Source organism: Oryza glaberrima, chromosome 3 (assembly GCF_000147395.1).
Source record: "Oryza glaberrima chromosome 3, OglaRS2, whole genome shotgun sequence".
Lineage (NCBI taxonomy): Eukaryota > Viridiplantae > Streptophyta > Magnoliopsida > Poales > Poaceae > Oryza > Oryza glaberrima.
In genome coordinates, this window is record NC_068328.1 from 23,479,407 (window position 1) to 23,495,591 (window position 16,185).

Genomic DNA, 16,185 nt, shown 5'->3' on the forward strand with positions numbered 1-16,185 from the left:
GGGAGGGAGGCATAGAAATGGAGGGGAATTTGTTTGGATTTAAGAGTTTTGGGGTGTCAAATATCCAATCTTGGAATTAGGGGGGTGTTAATTCGGACTATCGAAATAGTCAGGGGACGTAATTTGGACTTTCGATGGTGTTACAACCTTTTGATTTGTAAAACTTAAATCGCATACTTTGGATGGCATGGAACCAATTTTCCCCCTTTTTTTGTCTATATATGGATGAAAATAGCTTTGACCATTTCAGTAACCATATTTTTCACACAAACACTAAAGCTGGAAAGGAAAATGGTATAAAAAATATCATAAAAACGGAAACAGAATCATATGGACAAAAACATGTTGATGTCGATAGGAAAACGGTAAAACATGGAACAATGGAATCACATATTTAGCTTTGTTTAACTATATAATATAACCAAATAAATTCAAGCTTACACTTGGTAAATTATAAATTGTCACTCTTTTAGACTTGCACTCAAACTATAATGATTTGGTTGAGGAGTTGACGAGCCTCTAAACTACATATCAGATAGAAACATGAAGCATAGATATTGGGGTATTAGAAATATGGTAATTACTTTATTATAAAAACATTAATTAGATCAGATAGAATGGTAATTACCTTAGTATAAAAATGGTAATTGCCACAAGAATACAGTAAAATATGGAAATGGTCGGGATAACGGGAAAATTGTTCCCGCTTCCATTTCCATATTTTTTTCCATTCACATTTTTGTTTTGGTTACCATTTTCACATGATAGGTTGGTAGAAGCTAGTCGGAAACTAGAGTCGGTCGGTCGGAAATTTTCATGACCGTTTTTACACTGCCGGTTGCACAACTGACATTGCACTTAAGAGTGTCACTCCCGATGATGTACCGCGGTGATGTCGGCTTTGTAGTGACACTTCATCTAGCAAAAATACACACGGTGTAATAAGGGTTACCATTTAATACATACAATATGAAGATTTGAAATATACAGAAAAAAAAAAGATATGTATCGTGTCAAGTCAGTTTTAGAGCCCATGCACCAACCCTGTTAGACCATTCCTTATTGCTGGTCTGCTACAACCCATCAAGAAAGCAAACAAATCAATGTGTCAAGCTGATGAGTCCCCTCTAGAAGAACAAAAAACAAAAACAAGAAGACCGGAGAGGGAAAAAAAATTGCATGGCAAATATACAGTGGTGGTGCCTGCTCCACCAGCTCCCCGTGCATATTGATCAAACAGCCCCCACACGCACACAAAAGCTAGTTTCTTCCACCAACTTCGCTATTGCCAATGATGCTGCTATGCTATCCCCACCCCCCCCCCCCCCCCCCCCCCCAATTTGTACCATGAGACACCCAACAACTTCTTCCTCCATTATTCCTCTCCCTATCTAAGCTATTGCTAGCCCCATTCCCTATGCATCGATCCATCGATCTCACCCACAAACACAAAGCCCTACACAAGAATCATCATATGCCACTCATGACCTAATCAACCAAGATCCCTCCCTAGCTAGCTTCTCACTTCTCTCATATATCTCTCTTCTAGCTTGCAAGAAGAAGAAGCTTCCCACACCAACTCATTTTCTTAGCTTTGGAAGAAGCTGAAAAATCCTTTCAGTTTTCTCCCAAGAAACAGCAATGGCGACTACTGCTGCCACCGCGCCGGATCTGTCACTCCACATAAGCCCGCCTTCGCCGCCGGACATGGCCGCCGGCGGCGAGACGATGGAGCAGTTGGCTGAGCCAAAGCTGTGCCTAGGGTTTGGCACGGCGGCGGCGGCGGCGGCGGAGCAGTACAACAATGGCGGCTGCAACCTCCAGCAGCAGCAGCGGCTGCACCAACCTAGCCAGATCCAGAGATTCAAGAAGAGCGCCAGCGGCGGCAGCCCTGTGTGCTCCGGCGGCGCCACCGGCACCGGCGGCGTTGCGGCGGCGAGATCCGGGAATGGCGGTGGAGGTGGGAAGAGGAGCTCTAGGGCGCCGAGGATGCGATGGACGACGGCTCTCCATGCGCACTTTGTGCAAGCCGTCGAGCTTCTTGGAGGCCATGAAAGTAGGTTCATATGCATGCATATATACTACGCACATACAGATCATACAGCCTTGGATGTAATTAATTAGTTAATTAATGCTTTGCTTGCTTCTTCTTCTTCTTCTTGTTCGATTGTTCCTTTTGCTGTTTGACCTTTTTCAATTCACATGAGTGTTCTTGGACTAATTGAAGTTTTTGCACAATCACATGAGACAAGGGAATTGTGTCTATTCAATATATACACCTGCAACTTGAGTTTCTCGCGTGTTCTTGTATTAACTTTCTTTTTTGTTCTTGTATGAATTTCAGAGGAGTCAAATTGACTTTTTTCCCCCCTTAGCTGTTCCAATATAATGCATCGATTGTTTGCAATCTTGTGACTCCATTTGTAGTTTTCCCGTTTACTTTTTGAAAGCATTGTTGTTCGAAGAGTTTTTTTTTTCTAATCCAATCCAGTATTTGCGATCATGGTTTCCTTGTTGTTTTGAAATTTTCTCTTATTCATGTGTACCATATACTACGGATTTAACCAGTTCGATCGTTCATTATGAAAAAAAAATGTTGTAAAATGAAGCTATTAATTTTCACTATGTTTCTAGGAGCGACACCAAAGTCAGTATTGGAGTTGATGAACGTGAAAGATCTCACGCTGGCTCATGTGAAGAGTCACCTGCAGGCAAGTAGATCTCTCACTCTAGTCCATATCAACATTCAAGAGAATAAAACAATGTAACTAAAGTATGTATAATTGTATAATAATGAATTTTTTTATCGATTAGCTCTCTTTTCTTTTTTATTTTTGGTCTCTCTCGCTATAACATTTTGCATCTTAAGACATACTAGTATGATTAACTGCAAAAGTAAACCAAATGGAACACGCGCGAGGTCTAGTCTATTCTCTCTTTTTGCCTTTGTTTTACTTAGCTTATTTGCTTGACCTGGTGCAGATGTATAGAACAGTGAAGGGAACCACAGACAGAACATGTGCTGAAGGTAAAACAAGGCCTAGAAAATAATAACTTCTTCTTTTCCAGAGACATATTTTCTTGCCTGAGTTGATCATTCAGTAAGGTCAAATCACATAATGCTAGCTGAATTATTGGCATGGGATGTGTGTATGGTTTTGCTAGGAGTGTCCCATAAAGCTAGCAAAGCATGCAGTCTAGCTAGCACTGTATATATTGGGTAGTACCGTTTTTATATATGATTTTAGTGGAGGCATATATATATCATATACTGAACTGTTCCATCCATAACCAAAAACACATAATTTTTGCATAATTAGTTGGTCAGACATGCATCTATGTGGTGCCTGCAGGCCATGGGCAGATGAGAGATATGGGCTTTCTGAGGAGAGGAGGTGGTGGAGTGGATGGCTTTGACGTGCTTGGTAACACCTCTTCAATTGCAATCGCCAATATTAGGTTAGTATACTCCACATTATATCTGATCGATTAATTAATTATTGTAGCACACTAATATTGCGCAATGAATGAAATTAAAGTATCAGCTAGGGTTTCCCTTTTCTTTTACACATCAGGGTTGTTTCTAACCTTAATTTGATTCTTCCTTTTTTTTTTGCATAATCGGCATTTGTATTATAAAAAATTATATTGTACGTTGTGGCTGCAAATCTCTGCGTCTTCCATTTTTCTCCATTTGATGCATGTTTTGTTGGATTTGAGCATCTTCTGTGCATGCAATTAAACAGATATGTCTTTATATACATCAATGCATGCTTGCAAGTATGTGGGGCAGTTAAATTGCATGGCAGAAAATTTTGGAGCTATTTGAATGTACATCATAATTAAACTCATGTGCCGGATCTATTAGATCGACTCATAATTGTCTTTCGATACTAATTTGTACAATGCTCATGTTAACTTTCTCTATATCAAATTAATTATGTGAAGGGGTACGGTTTGCATGAAACGACGTTTTAATTTCCATTTATGGTTTATGGTTATACATATAATTAATTGATAACATTTAATTAATAGGGCCTTCAATCTCAAGGATGCAAATATATAAGTCACATTAATTAAAAAATCAATATTATTAATATGTTTCGATGTTCACATATTGTCAGAATGTGCAAGTTTAACAGTTATATTGTCTTACTATTTGGCATCGTTACTTAATTAAACTTGATATTCGACACTATATTAGCAATTCCCTTTTCATTAACATGACCAGGGATGCATCTAAAATATTAATAAGACTGCAGCCGGTTTGTGTCGCAGAAGTACTCCTGTTTTGATATGATTGTTATTAATTAAATATCCTCAGTAGCGCATTTAGAGAATAGATCTAGTACTCCTACTTGATTTTCAGACACTTAACGCATCATTTCAATCAGGTTTTGTCCTGTGTAGAAGTACAAGTTAACAAATTATCATTAAACGATCAGAGAATGTACGACAGATTCAAATTAATGGATTTTTAGTACAAATTAACAACGGTCCGTTCATATATACTCCAGAAAATTAGGAATGCAAAAAATGAGGGGATCATCATATCAAACATTGTGTGTAATGCATATTATCCACAAATACACATGGTATTTGTCATATGGATATTTGTATGGATGAATTAAGTAGATGGGAGTGATTCTGAAGGATTTTATAATTAAGAAGCTGATCTGAGAAAGCTACGAACAGGAAAATTGTGTATAATATATATCATTATTAATATGTTCCATAAAGTATAAACATATTAAATTTTATTTTACATTTTAAATTTTTTAAAAGAACTTGGGGTCGAATAATTAACAAATATTTTCTGCAAGAATCTTATGTATTTTATCTAAAGGAAGGAATTCTCATATATTTATATATTGATTTTTTCCAAAAAAAAAAACCTGTTTTTTGGAGGAAAAACAAGTTTCCTAAAACAATTAGTTTTTACCCATGTTTTTCAAAAGCTTGTTTTCTCAAGAACTACCACATGAGATGTTTGCTAGCATTTTACCCACGGGAAATAATTATTAACAACATTATTACAAAATTAAATATCGGTTACGTGCAGGGGCGGAGCTACATGTGCATGGGGGTGCAGGAACCTAACTCAGACATTTTTTAGCTATAATTTATCTATTTTCACTATATATGCACCTCCTAAATTAAAACTTACATACTCGTTTCAGTCTAAACTTGATCTTGTCCATATATAGAGGGTAAAGCAAGCGATTGAAACCCTCTCCATTTGATTCTAGCTTCACATCTGGTTATGTGTATATCGATCTAGGATACTTAATTTCACGCCTAGAATATACATCAGGCTGGTGAACATTTATCAAATACTTCAATTGACCTACTATATATGTTATATCTAGGATGACTGGCTGTGAACTTAATTACAATAACTTACTTAGGCATATGTAAAAAATAAGTGAAGTATTCGTGTATTATTGTGCAGATTAAGATATTGGTCAAATTCATGAATCTATATTTATTTACACATGATAAAACTTTTTCCTCCCATTATTAGTTTGGGTAGTGTGAGGTTTTGAGAGGATTTTCTATGACGTGTAACTGTATCTACAAGCCTTAATTTCATACCTATGATATATATATATATATATATATATATATATATATATATATATATATATATATATATATATATATATATATATATATATATATATATATATATATATATATATAGAGAGAGAGAGAGAGAGAGAGAGAGAGAGAGAGAGAGAGAGAGAGACACAAGGGTTGTAGTTTAATAAACTAAAGTTAAAAAAAAACACTTTTATAACCCTTGTATAATTGTACGTGTATGATCTTAGAATAACTGTACTACTTAGGCCTATGTAATAGAATAAATGAATTTTATCGCATTATTATTCATATTTAAGACATTACTTTTTGAGCAATTTTACAGTCCTTGAGAGGTAACTTGAGGCACCATTTTTTCTATTGCAAATTTGGTATCTCTTTATATCATACTATGAGGTACTAAATTTTATACTAAATTTTTGATATCTTGTGGTACATTCTCAAGGACCGTAGAATGCTCTTATTTTTAGGTATGGTTTCATGGGTTATCACTCACTATTCCCCTTTCTTATATATAACAACTTATTTTCTCTCATTAGTTTTGTGTGGTGCGGTGTGATAGGTTTTGGAAGGGTGCGGTTGCAGTAGTGTACCCCATTGTCAATCCTAGGATTTGATCCCTGGACCAATATTTGGTTATCGGTCGTCCTTTTCGACACAATGGGAATTGAGTGCTAACAACTTCTGTTGGCTGTCATGCATATTTCCCTTCACTTATGCATGAATACATATATCTCCCAGAGAACAAGGTGGCTAGCTATAGCTAAGGGTGACAAATCCTGCATACTGTCTGATGTAGTAGTACTACTACTACAGCCATGCATATACTGTCCTTCTCTCGTGATTCAAACTCTCATGCATGACATCCTCTGGTGTATGCTCAGCATGCACACAGGGATAGAGCCATCTATCAGACGACTATTATCACATATGCTACCCAGGGTGGACATGGCCTGGGCTGGGGGACATTGATTAATGTCTTTAAAGGAAAAGTAATGCCTACTAGTAGCTATCATTAATGTTTGCACAAAAGAAATAAAAATTGTACTGGCTGCTGGAAGAAAGGTCATGATGCATGGCAAGACTTTCTTCTGGCCTCCCCCTCTTCTCCTTGCTTGCAGTACTGCAGTTTTGTTGCAGCTACAGTAGCTGATCTATTCTCTCTCTGAGGTCCCAGTATTAAGCATGCACAGAGCTACTCCCTTTATAAAAAAACTCAATTTAAAAGAGATTATATTGGCTCTCAATTGAGTTTTTCTTGAACGGAAGGAGCAGAAGTCTAGCCACCATGCCACGTGCGGACCGGGAGTGTAGCTAGCTAGGGTTTCTCTCTATATATTTTTTTCTCTCGCTCACTTGCCGAGAAAGGGGGCGCGTTTGGTCTTGTGTGTTTCTCTGTCTCTTTTTTGTTAATCCGCATTGCATTGCATCTTGACGTTGTATAAATCTGGTCCATACATCCTGTCTAGACCCGTGTTTTCTTCTAGGTTAAGTTTTTTTTTTTTATGGATGGAGTAGAAGTATAGCAGCTGTAGGTACGTAGCAGTGGCAGCAGGGATACATGCAGCAGCTAGCTGAGAGAGGGCTGCATATATGCCTTAGTTGTTGCTCTTGTGATGATTCATTGATTTCCATGGCCAGATCCATATCAATTGTCCCCCTGCACCCATGCATCAGGGCTAGTGGTGGCCGGAATCTTGGCGTAAAACAAGTAGAAGATGACAAGCCGCTGCTGCAGCTCAGCTTGCTTGCTTGCTTCTGCGCCCTGCGATCGACTACATTTCCATCCATCCATCCATCCATCCCTTGCCTTGACCGAGCAGCCCAGAAAGCCTGCCATGCACACAGCGACCTCTAATTAGCGCATGTAGTACTAAGAAAATATTTTTAAAATTTTCTCTAGGAAAATTAATGGGCTGTTTGGATGCCCACCTCAATTTACCATAGTTTTGTAGCAAAGGTGTGGCAAGATGCAAATTGTGTGGCTCAAAATTTGATGACCACACTTATGGCAAACTTTGACTAAGAAAAGGGTTTATGACTAGTGGGACCAAAAGAGTAGTAAGTGTGGCATGCCAAAGTTATAGAAACAAACCAAACAATAGCCACATTTGATCAAACTAACCTACTTCAAGTGTGGCAAAATGTGGCACCAACCAAACAGACCCTAAGAAGATCGGTTAGTTATGGGATAATTAATTAGTTGTGTGATTGGTAAAAAAAGAAAACGGATGTAGAAATTAAGTCAGAGATGATTACAGTTTAGTTAGTTATATTTGAAATAAATTTTAAACGCTACAAGTTACTCCTCTATGGTCGTGTTTAGTTCTTTGGCTAAAAACTTTTTAAAGTATACGGACACATATTTAAAATATTAAATGTAACAAAATAAATTACAGATTCCACCTGTAAACTGCGAGATGAATTTATTAAACCTAATTAATCTATCATTAGCAAATATATACTGTAGCATCATATCGTTATGATATCATGGCGTAATTAGGCTCAAAATATTTGTCTCGCAATTTACATGCAAATTGTGCATTTGGTTTTTTTTTTCGTCCACATTTAATACTCAATGCATGTGTCAAATATTTGATATGATATTTTTACCAAAATTTTTTTATCTAATTAAACACTCCCTATATATATTTTGTGGCCATGTAGGAGATCTATTACTTAGGCCCTGTTTAGTTTACACCAAACTTCCTCCAACTCCCAACTTTCTATCACATCACATCACATCCAAAACTTTCCTACACACATAAACTCCTAACTTTTTTTTTTCAAAATACTTCTCCCTAATTTTAAAAACTAAACTTCTTCCTAATTTTAGAAACTAAACACAGCTTTAGCTAGTGGCGAGCATGGACAAGCCAACTTGGCAGCAGCTAGCTAGCTGTAGCTAGCAAACATTGCATTAACAGCACAACGACGACACTGTCACTGCTGCTGCTAATGCCGGGCTCTTTGTGCCTTTGCTCTCGTGTCTCTCGATCTCTGACGATGATGCGTAGATTGCGTACACAAGCGACGACAATGTATGAGAGCGAGCGAAATCCTCTCTCTGGGCTCTGGCCTAGCTTGCCAGGCGAGACGGAGTTAATTCCTTCTGTGCCGCTGTGTACGTACAGTATGTACGTACGTGTGAGTGTGCTAGCTAGCTAGCTGCTGCTGCATGCATCTTTGTTTGTGTGATGAGTTGTAATCTCTGATGGTTTTAACTGTTTCTCTGCACGTTGTATTCATTGTGTCTGCTGCTCTTGTCTGACCCCCGGCCTGCGTACGTGTATGTATGTATATACAGTATGTATGTATCTACGATTCTACGTCACGTGATCCGCTACGTATATATCTCTGTACATGCATATGTACTACAGTACGTATATCTTGCTATCATCAGATGTACACTGCAGTCTGCAGGCATATTTTCTCGTCTAGTTCTTTTAATTCCAGCTGCTTCTTCTGCATATATATATATATATATATATGCTAGTACTACCTCCGGTCATTTTTAATTTATTGTCGTTTTGGACATATGTCTTAGCTTGTTTTCTTTCTAATTTGGTTGTCCTAAATATTAATTCTTAATTAATACAAAGCACACCCCAAGTCTTCTGTTGTGTAGTTATTAGCCAAAAAGAAATACGCTACATGCAGAATGCTCCCACCATCCAAATTTATGAAAGTTTTAACTAATAATTAAACTATAACAATATGCATGTTTACTGTTACGCATGTGATATTAAGATATATTCGTACATATTCGAGTGTTTATTTATATTACGTAAATTTTGTAGTTACTGATAATATATTATAGAAAAATAATACAATGTAGTCCATGTGAAACAAATTTTACGTCCTATATTTTAGAGACGGAAGTAGTGTTACATATGTGTAAAAGGAAAAAAACTGGCTGGGAGTGTGGAGCGCTAGATCGATGGGGTGTGTGGGGTCAGGCTGTGTTTGAGAGGAGGGGAACACAAAATAAAGCTCGTATTATTGCATGATTAATTAAGTATTAACTATTTTTTAAAAAAATAGATTAATATGTTTTTAAAAGTTTTTTTTTGCATAAATTGTACCGTTTAGCAGTTTGAAAAGCGTGCGCACGAAAAACGAGAGAGGTGGGTTGGGAAAATGGGGGAAGGAACACAGCCGCCTAGCTACCGAGCTGTCTGTTAGAATTCCTAATTAACAAATTTAATTTGATTGATGAAATGTATCACCTGTTAGCGAAGAAAATTAACTGAGAGCCGGAGTATGATGCAATATTAATTTATTTGTGTTGTTTTATTGCAGAAGGCAGGCAGCAGGGTCGCCGGGTGAGCATCATCAAGAGACGATGATGAGCAGCGCCTGGTGCCAGCCGCAGTTCGCCCAGCAGCAAACCACTGCTTGTGGGCTGCCGCTGCCTTGCCCCTACATCGTGTCCACTCACCACTACCTCATCAAACAAAACCAGCTGGTATATGCATATAATTGATCATACATTCACATCCGTGCTTGCCGTTGGTCTCTACGTATATACAGCTATATAAAGGCCGGTTAGATTGATTTAGATTATCAGAAAAGTAATGCATATTTAATTTGCCCATTATCTAAGCTAACCACCACAAAATATAAGTAGGTTTACTTTATCACTGCTATTTTATTAATTTGGTGAAAACAGGTGATTCAATAATCAATAATTCATACTTTCATAGGGGTGTCTGGTTTACTACCAAATTTGTCAAACTCTGTTAGGCTATTATTGTTTGTTTCGTTGCCACAGTTAAATCAGGCCATAGTACGTTTTATTTTAATCCAGAGGCCCACACGTCATACACTCTTTTTTTAAAAAAATTCACATCTTGTCTAAGGTGTTGCCATCAATTAGCAACACTTTTGGGTGGCAATCATGTCTGGCAATTTCTGGGGTGAAATAAACATGACCTTAAACTCTAGCTTAATTCCTGGCTTTCCTCCTTTTGACCTTTTTTTTATTTTCTCTTTCCTGTATTTTGGATCATATTTTTCAATCAATCTTTAAATTACCACACTTCCAGATCCCCCTTCTGTTTTCCCCTTAAAAATAATTAACTAAAACTCAATAGGAGTGTTATTCTCATTGATGTGTCCCCACAAAACTAAAAATTAAGTGCACGATGGTCACATGCATTTATATGGATCACATCCTGCACATTAATGGGTTTTCTCTGTATACAGCGCTAGGTGTGGGGATATAGAGGTTTAATTAAGGGAGTAATTGATATTTGCAGTGTTGGGGACTACAAACAGCATATTTTCAATGTCCCTGCAGGCTGTACGTACCTTTACTCCAGCTAGCTAGCACTGTACCCTCTGCCATATATACGTGCCAAATATTTTTGCCTTTGGACCGGTTAATTACTGTACTCGCTCCTGATTGAATGCATGTCCAAACAATAGTATATACTGTATATTGCAGAGCTTGTCCTGCCTCGATGATAAATCGGCCAGGCCTTCAGATGTGTACAGTTTAATGCCGTTAATTACTACTCATCATCGATCTGCATTACAAGTTGACATGGATATATGTATATATATTAATGGCGAGTTTTAATTAATTAATCATGTAAAAGATGATGCAGGGAGGTTGGAGGGGATCATCAGGGCAGCAGCTGGCGGTACAGCAAGATGGTGCAGCCCATAGCAGCCTAGGGATCAAGAACATGGGACAACAACGTCTGCCTGCTGCTGCTGCTGCGGCTGCAGGCAGCCATGATGATGAGATTGTAGTAGTCGCCAGCAGGATTGGACGACGATCGTCGGGTACTGCAGGCTTTGCTAGGTCGTCGCCTCCTGCAGCTTCAGGCTGCTGGACGCCGACGACGACGACGTGGTCGCCGCCGCCGCCGCTGACACCGCAGACCACGTCGACGACGACGACGATGAGGGGCAGCAGCGTCGTCGTCGCCGCAGCAGCGCAGGCGTGCATGAAGCAGCAGCAGCAGCAGCAGACGCCATCGAGGGTGCCAAGCCTGGAGATCAGCCTCGGGAGGCAGGGGTGGCAAAGCGGCAGCAGCTTGGAGCAGCAGCAGCAGCATCAGCAGCGTCATCATCAGCAGCAGCAGCGGCAGCGCAGCGTGGAGTCCTCGGCGTCCAAAGAACTAACGCTACTAAAGTGCTTGTGAGATAATTAATTAAGTAAATTGAGTTTATAGTAGAGTATGTTTAGCAAGTAGTAGTAGTTTAAGTAGTGGTTAATTAGTTATTAATCTCAACAAGCAGAATTAATCGAAGTGTAACAAAAATTAATGGCCGATCCCCAAGCCTGCTGCTGGCTAGCTTAATTTCAACAAATATGAGGGCGGATGCTAGCTAGATTAATTCTTGGCTAGCTTAATTAATGTTTTTGTTCTGTCTTCTCTGCTGGTTGCTTTTCATATTTTCCAACTTTATTTTTTCTTTCTAGTGCATGCATGGTTTGAGTTTATGATAAAAGAAGATTGGATTTTCATCCCTCAAGCGATATCACCTCATTTCTCACATGTCACCTCAAAAGTTATATAATTTTTTTAAAAAAAGATAAGATAGATTAACAAACATACACTAGCACACAATTTTTCTGTGTGGGCCAAAACCTATTTTCGCGTGTGGAAGCCCAGCCTATCTGCACCAAAACGTCTGCGAAAATCTAATTTTTATGTGCGGGTGGCGCACCCACACGCGAAAATCAGATTTTTCGCGTGCGGTTGCTTATATCGCCCGCACGGAAAAATAAAAATTCAAAAAATAAAACAAAAAACCCTAAAATCCGGCAGTGGCAGCACGAGTCCGGCCGACGTGCATTCGCAAGGAGCCGGCTATGCCGTTCTGGCCAGCCGCCGCCTCCTCCTCATCGTCATCGGCGGGGGCGGCGTGGATCCAGCCAGCGCGCATGCACGAGGGGCTGGCGGCACCGCTCCTAGCCGCCGCCTCCTCGTCGTTGTCGTTGGTGGGGCCGGCATGGATCCGGCCAGCCCGCGTGCGCGCAAGACCAGCGGCGCCGCTCTCGGCCGCCTCCTCCTCATCCTCCTCGTCAGAGGGGCAGCGCGGATCTGGCCGGCGTGCGTGTGCGTTGCTCCTGGCCACCTCCTTCTCATCGTCAGCGGCGGTGGGGGCGGCGTTGATCCAGCTGTCATGGGGCCAAGGATGCCTCTCCCAGCCACTTCCTCCTTGTCGTTGTCGGCGGTGGCCACCATGCCGCCCGCCGCCGGATCCACATGGGGGAGGACGGGGGAGAGCCCCGCCGGCCTCCTGCTCAAGCCCGCTGCCCGAGCAGCGTGGGGGAAGGCGAGGGAGCCACCGCCTTCCATCCCCTGTCGACCATGCCGCCCACCGCCCGTCGCGAGGCCGGCGGAGGCGGATCCGCCCGCCACCAAGTCGTTGGCTGCCGCCGTCTGTGCCCACCGCCCACCACCGTCCGCGCCCGCCGCCCGCCGTCAGCCGCGGCACCACCCACACCCGACAGCGAGAGGAGAGTGAGAGAGGAGACAGAGTGAGAGATTGAGAGAGAGGTGAGAGTGTGAGAAAGGAGAGGATAAGGATGAGTGGATAAGGATGAAATTTTGAAGTGTTGAAGAGGGAAAAGAGGAGGGAGAATAGACTTGTAGGCAAGACCCGCACGCGAAAATCGTGCGGCCGCTTAAGAGGTCCGTCTGCAAAAATAGGCTTATTTTTGCGCGCGGACTGCTAAGAGGCCCATCTGCGAAAATCGATTTTTGCATGCGGTCCTCTTAACGATCCGCACGCGAAAATGAAAGGATGATTTTTACATATGCGACCAGTTACGGTGTGTCTGCAATCCAAAGAGCTCCTTATATAAGAAAATCGTCTTTTAAGTAGTGATGCAAGGTTACATTTGTTAGTACTTGTGTAGGACTTCTAAAAGTAGTAACAATCGGAACAAATTAATTTAACTAAAACTAGTTTACGTATATTTCTAGTTATATTTAACGTATAAAGGTCGAATTTTAAATTGCATATTTATCGAGTGATATATCCTATACTAATCTATCATATCATTTATTTTCTAAAAATATTTTAATAACTGTTTAGGTGGTACTCTGTTCGTTTCTTATTACAAGTCGTTTTAAAACTTTTTTAAGTTTTACCACGTTTATAAAAAACTTTAGCAACATCTAAAATGTTAAATTAGTTTCATTAAATCTAAAATTGAATATATTTTGATAATATGTTTGTTTTGTATTAAAAGTATTACTATTTTTCTACAAACTTAGCCAGTCAAAAATTACTTTTCAAATTCGTAAAGTTTCATAATTTTTGACATTTCAATGATTTTGGTAGTTTATCCTTGCTATTTTTTTTCCATAACTCAAATAGTTTATCCATGCTATCTTTTCATAAAGCAGATAACTTGATCTACATGGAACAATTGTACCTTTTAGCTAAGTGGTTGGGAGAATAAGGTCATTTCTGTACTACTTAAAATGTTAAAATGTTAGTAGTGGTGGTGTCCATTCCAGCACCACCTTATCACTAACATATGAGTCTCACAATCTGTATTATTACACACCATCTTTAAGTCCTCTCCCAATTCATTATTGGCTCCCCTCAAATTTCAAAATCACATATTTTTTTCAATAAGAAAAACAATAGTATTACTTAGATTAAATAAGTGCTTATTAATCGATTTAATAAGCTAGAAATTCAATTTGTTTTCCATTGCAACGCATAGGCTCTAGTAGGGGTGGGCAGAAAAAAAACTGAACCAAAATGACCGAAACCGAACTAACCGAGACTGAAAAATTCGGTCAGCAGTTTCTACTAACTGAATTTAGTTCGGTCAATTCAGTTTTGGAGCTCGGTTAACCGAATTGACCGAAAAAACCGAAATATAGTACTAGTCCATTAGGCCCAATACCTCCTCAGCAAAACCCACCACCACTATAGCACCCCACGACCTTATCCATTCCACACGACCTTATCCACCCCACCACCACCATCCTCCTCTCCATCCACTTCCTCCCCTTCCCATCCCCATCCCCTCCTCCCCCGTGCTGGTGACGCTGATGTTGGAGCTCTCGGATGGTCTCCCGCAATCACTCCTCCGCCTCCCACAGGCCACAGCAGCTCCGTGCCACCGCCTCTGACGCTGGCACTGCCTGCTGCTGCTGCGGGGTAAGCTGGTGAGGGGCGTCAGCAGGAGGAGGAGAGCGCGAGCGAGGGTGGGCTCGGCGCCGGCAGAGAGGTCGAACGACGGCGTCGAGAGGAATGGCATGGCTGGCGCGGTGGGGTGAGCCCCCGCCTAGGATTCCCCTACTTCAGTGGCTCGCGTCATCGTCGTAGGCCGTAGCCGCACCCCGATGGATGGGATCTGGAGCTTCCGGTAGAATGGTGGAGATCGATGGGATGCAAGATCGATTTGCTTTGATTTGCTTCTCTTTTTTTTTCTGAATCATGTGCTCTATTTTCTAGTGGCATCACATCCTAGTTATTCATCCGACTTACTTCGATTCATTGATTCTTGTATGGATTACTTATTTTTTTGTGATTAATTTTTTTTATGCTCAAACTGCGATTATGGTTAGTTCAGTCTATAACCGAGGCCGAACTGAACTAACTGAAGACCGAAGTGCTCGGTCTTGAGTTTTCTTGAAGACGGATCGGTCTTGTGATTCTGAAGACCGAATTTTCCAAAAGACCGAACCCGAACCGAATTTCTCGGTTAGACCGAATGCCCACCCCTAGGTTCTAGGCTAGTCTTTAAAAAAGGACGAACTCTTGATGAAGTATTAACACAGTGACCATGTAAGAACCAGAACAAAAACTCAGGTATATAAGGGTTCAAGCAAGTCTCAATGGTATAGAAGGATTTGGGTGAAATTTTGGGGGCACTTAAGGAATTTTATTAATATATTTTGTTAATTTTGTTGCATATACTAGTACATACGACACCACATGCACACAAGCGCACAAGTACTCCACCTTAAAAAAAGCGCATATGTTTGATATTTTATTATACTAACAAAAATATTTGTGTGTTGCAACAGGGTGAAGACAATTTTCACAATTGATAAAAATTCTATCAATTTAAATGATAAGCCAAAACAAGAAAAACAAAATAATAGAAAAACAAAGTTAGAAATAATATATATAGCATTGAACCCAGTTACGCTCACTTCATGCGTCATCACACGAAGAATCCCTTATTTACACCTTTCCATAGCCTTACAAATCGATTGGGTGGCTATTCCATAAGTTGACGCATGTACATTTTGCTAAACCCCATGGACCAAACATTAAAAACTTTCATTATTCAATTAGTAAATTTATTTTTACCATAGATGAAAAGCTTTTGCAAAGTAACAAACTTGCCACATGCATAAAAAATTTATGAGGAAAAAAGAGAAAATGAGGAGAGAAAAGAGTAGATTGGAAGGAGAGGGAGAAGATCATAATTATCCGAAGAAAAGAAAGGAAAGAAAAGAGAAAACGAAAAAAAAAAGAGAGAGAAAAGACGCCAACCGGGGGAGGGGTGCGCGTGGTACCGAGTAGAGGCGCACAGGATGAGACGGTGGGATGGTGTGGGCCGGATGGGTTGGGCTGGGAGGGCGAGGG

At 40.2% G+C, this 16,185-nt stretch overlaps 1 protein-coding gene across 2 annotated transcripts; it reads left to right on the forward strand.

The window, feature by feature from the left end:
- Window positions 1–1,364: 1,364 nt before the first annotated feature.
- On the forward strand, window positions 1,365–12,009 carry LOC127765718 (uncharacterized). Of its 2 annotated transcripts, none has more exons than XM_052290661.1 (6): window positions 1,365–2,056; window positions 2,635–2,711; window positions 2,983–3,028; window positions 3,354–3,459; window positions 9,904–10,069; window positions 11,205–12,009. In XM_052290661.1, the coding sequence occupies exons 1-6, from the start codon at window positions 1,642–1,644 to the stop codon at window positions 11,754–11,756; spliced, it is 1,362 nt and encodes a 453-aa protein (XP_052146621.1). In that variant the 5' UTR covers window positions 1,365–1,641; the 3' UTR covers window positions 11,757–12,009. The 2 variants fall into 2 exon arrangements, with proteins under 2 accessions (XP_052146621.1, XP_052146623.1); XM_052290663.1 differs by having other exon boundaries at window positions 11,214–12,009.
- The last annotated feature ends 4,176 nt before the right edge of the window (window positions 12,010–16,185 follow it).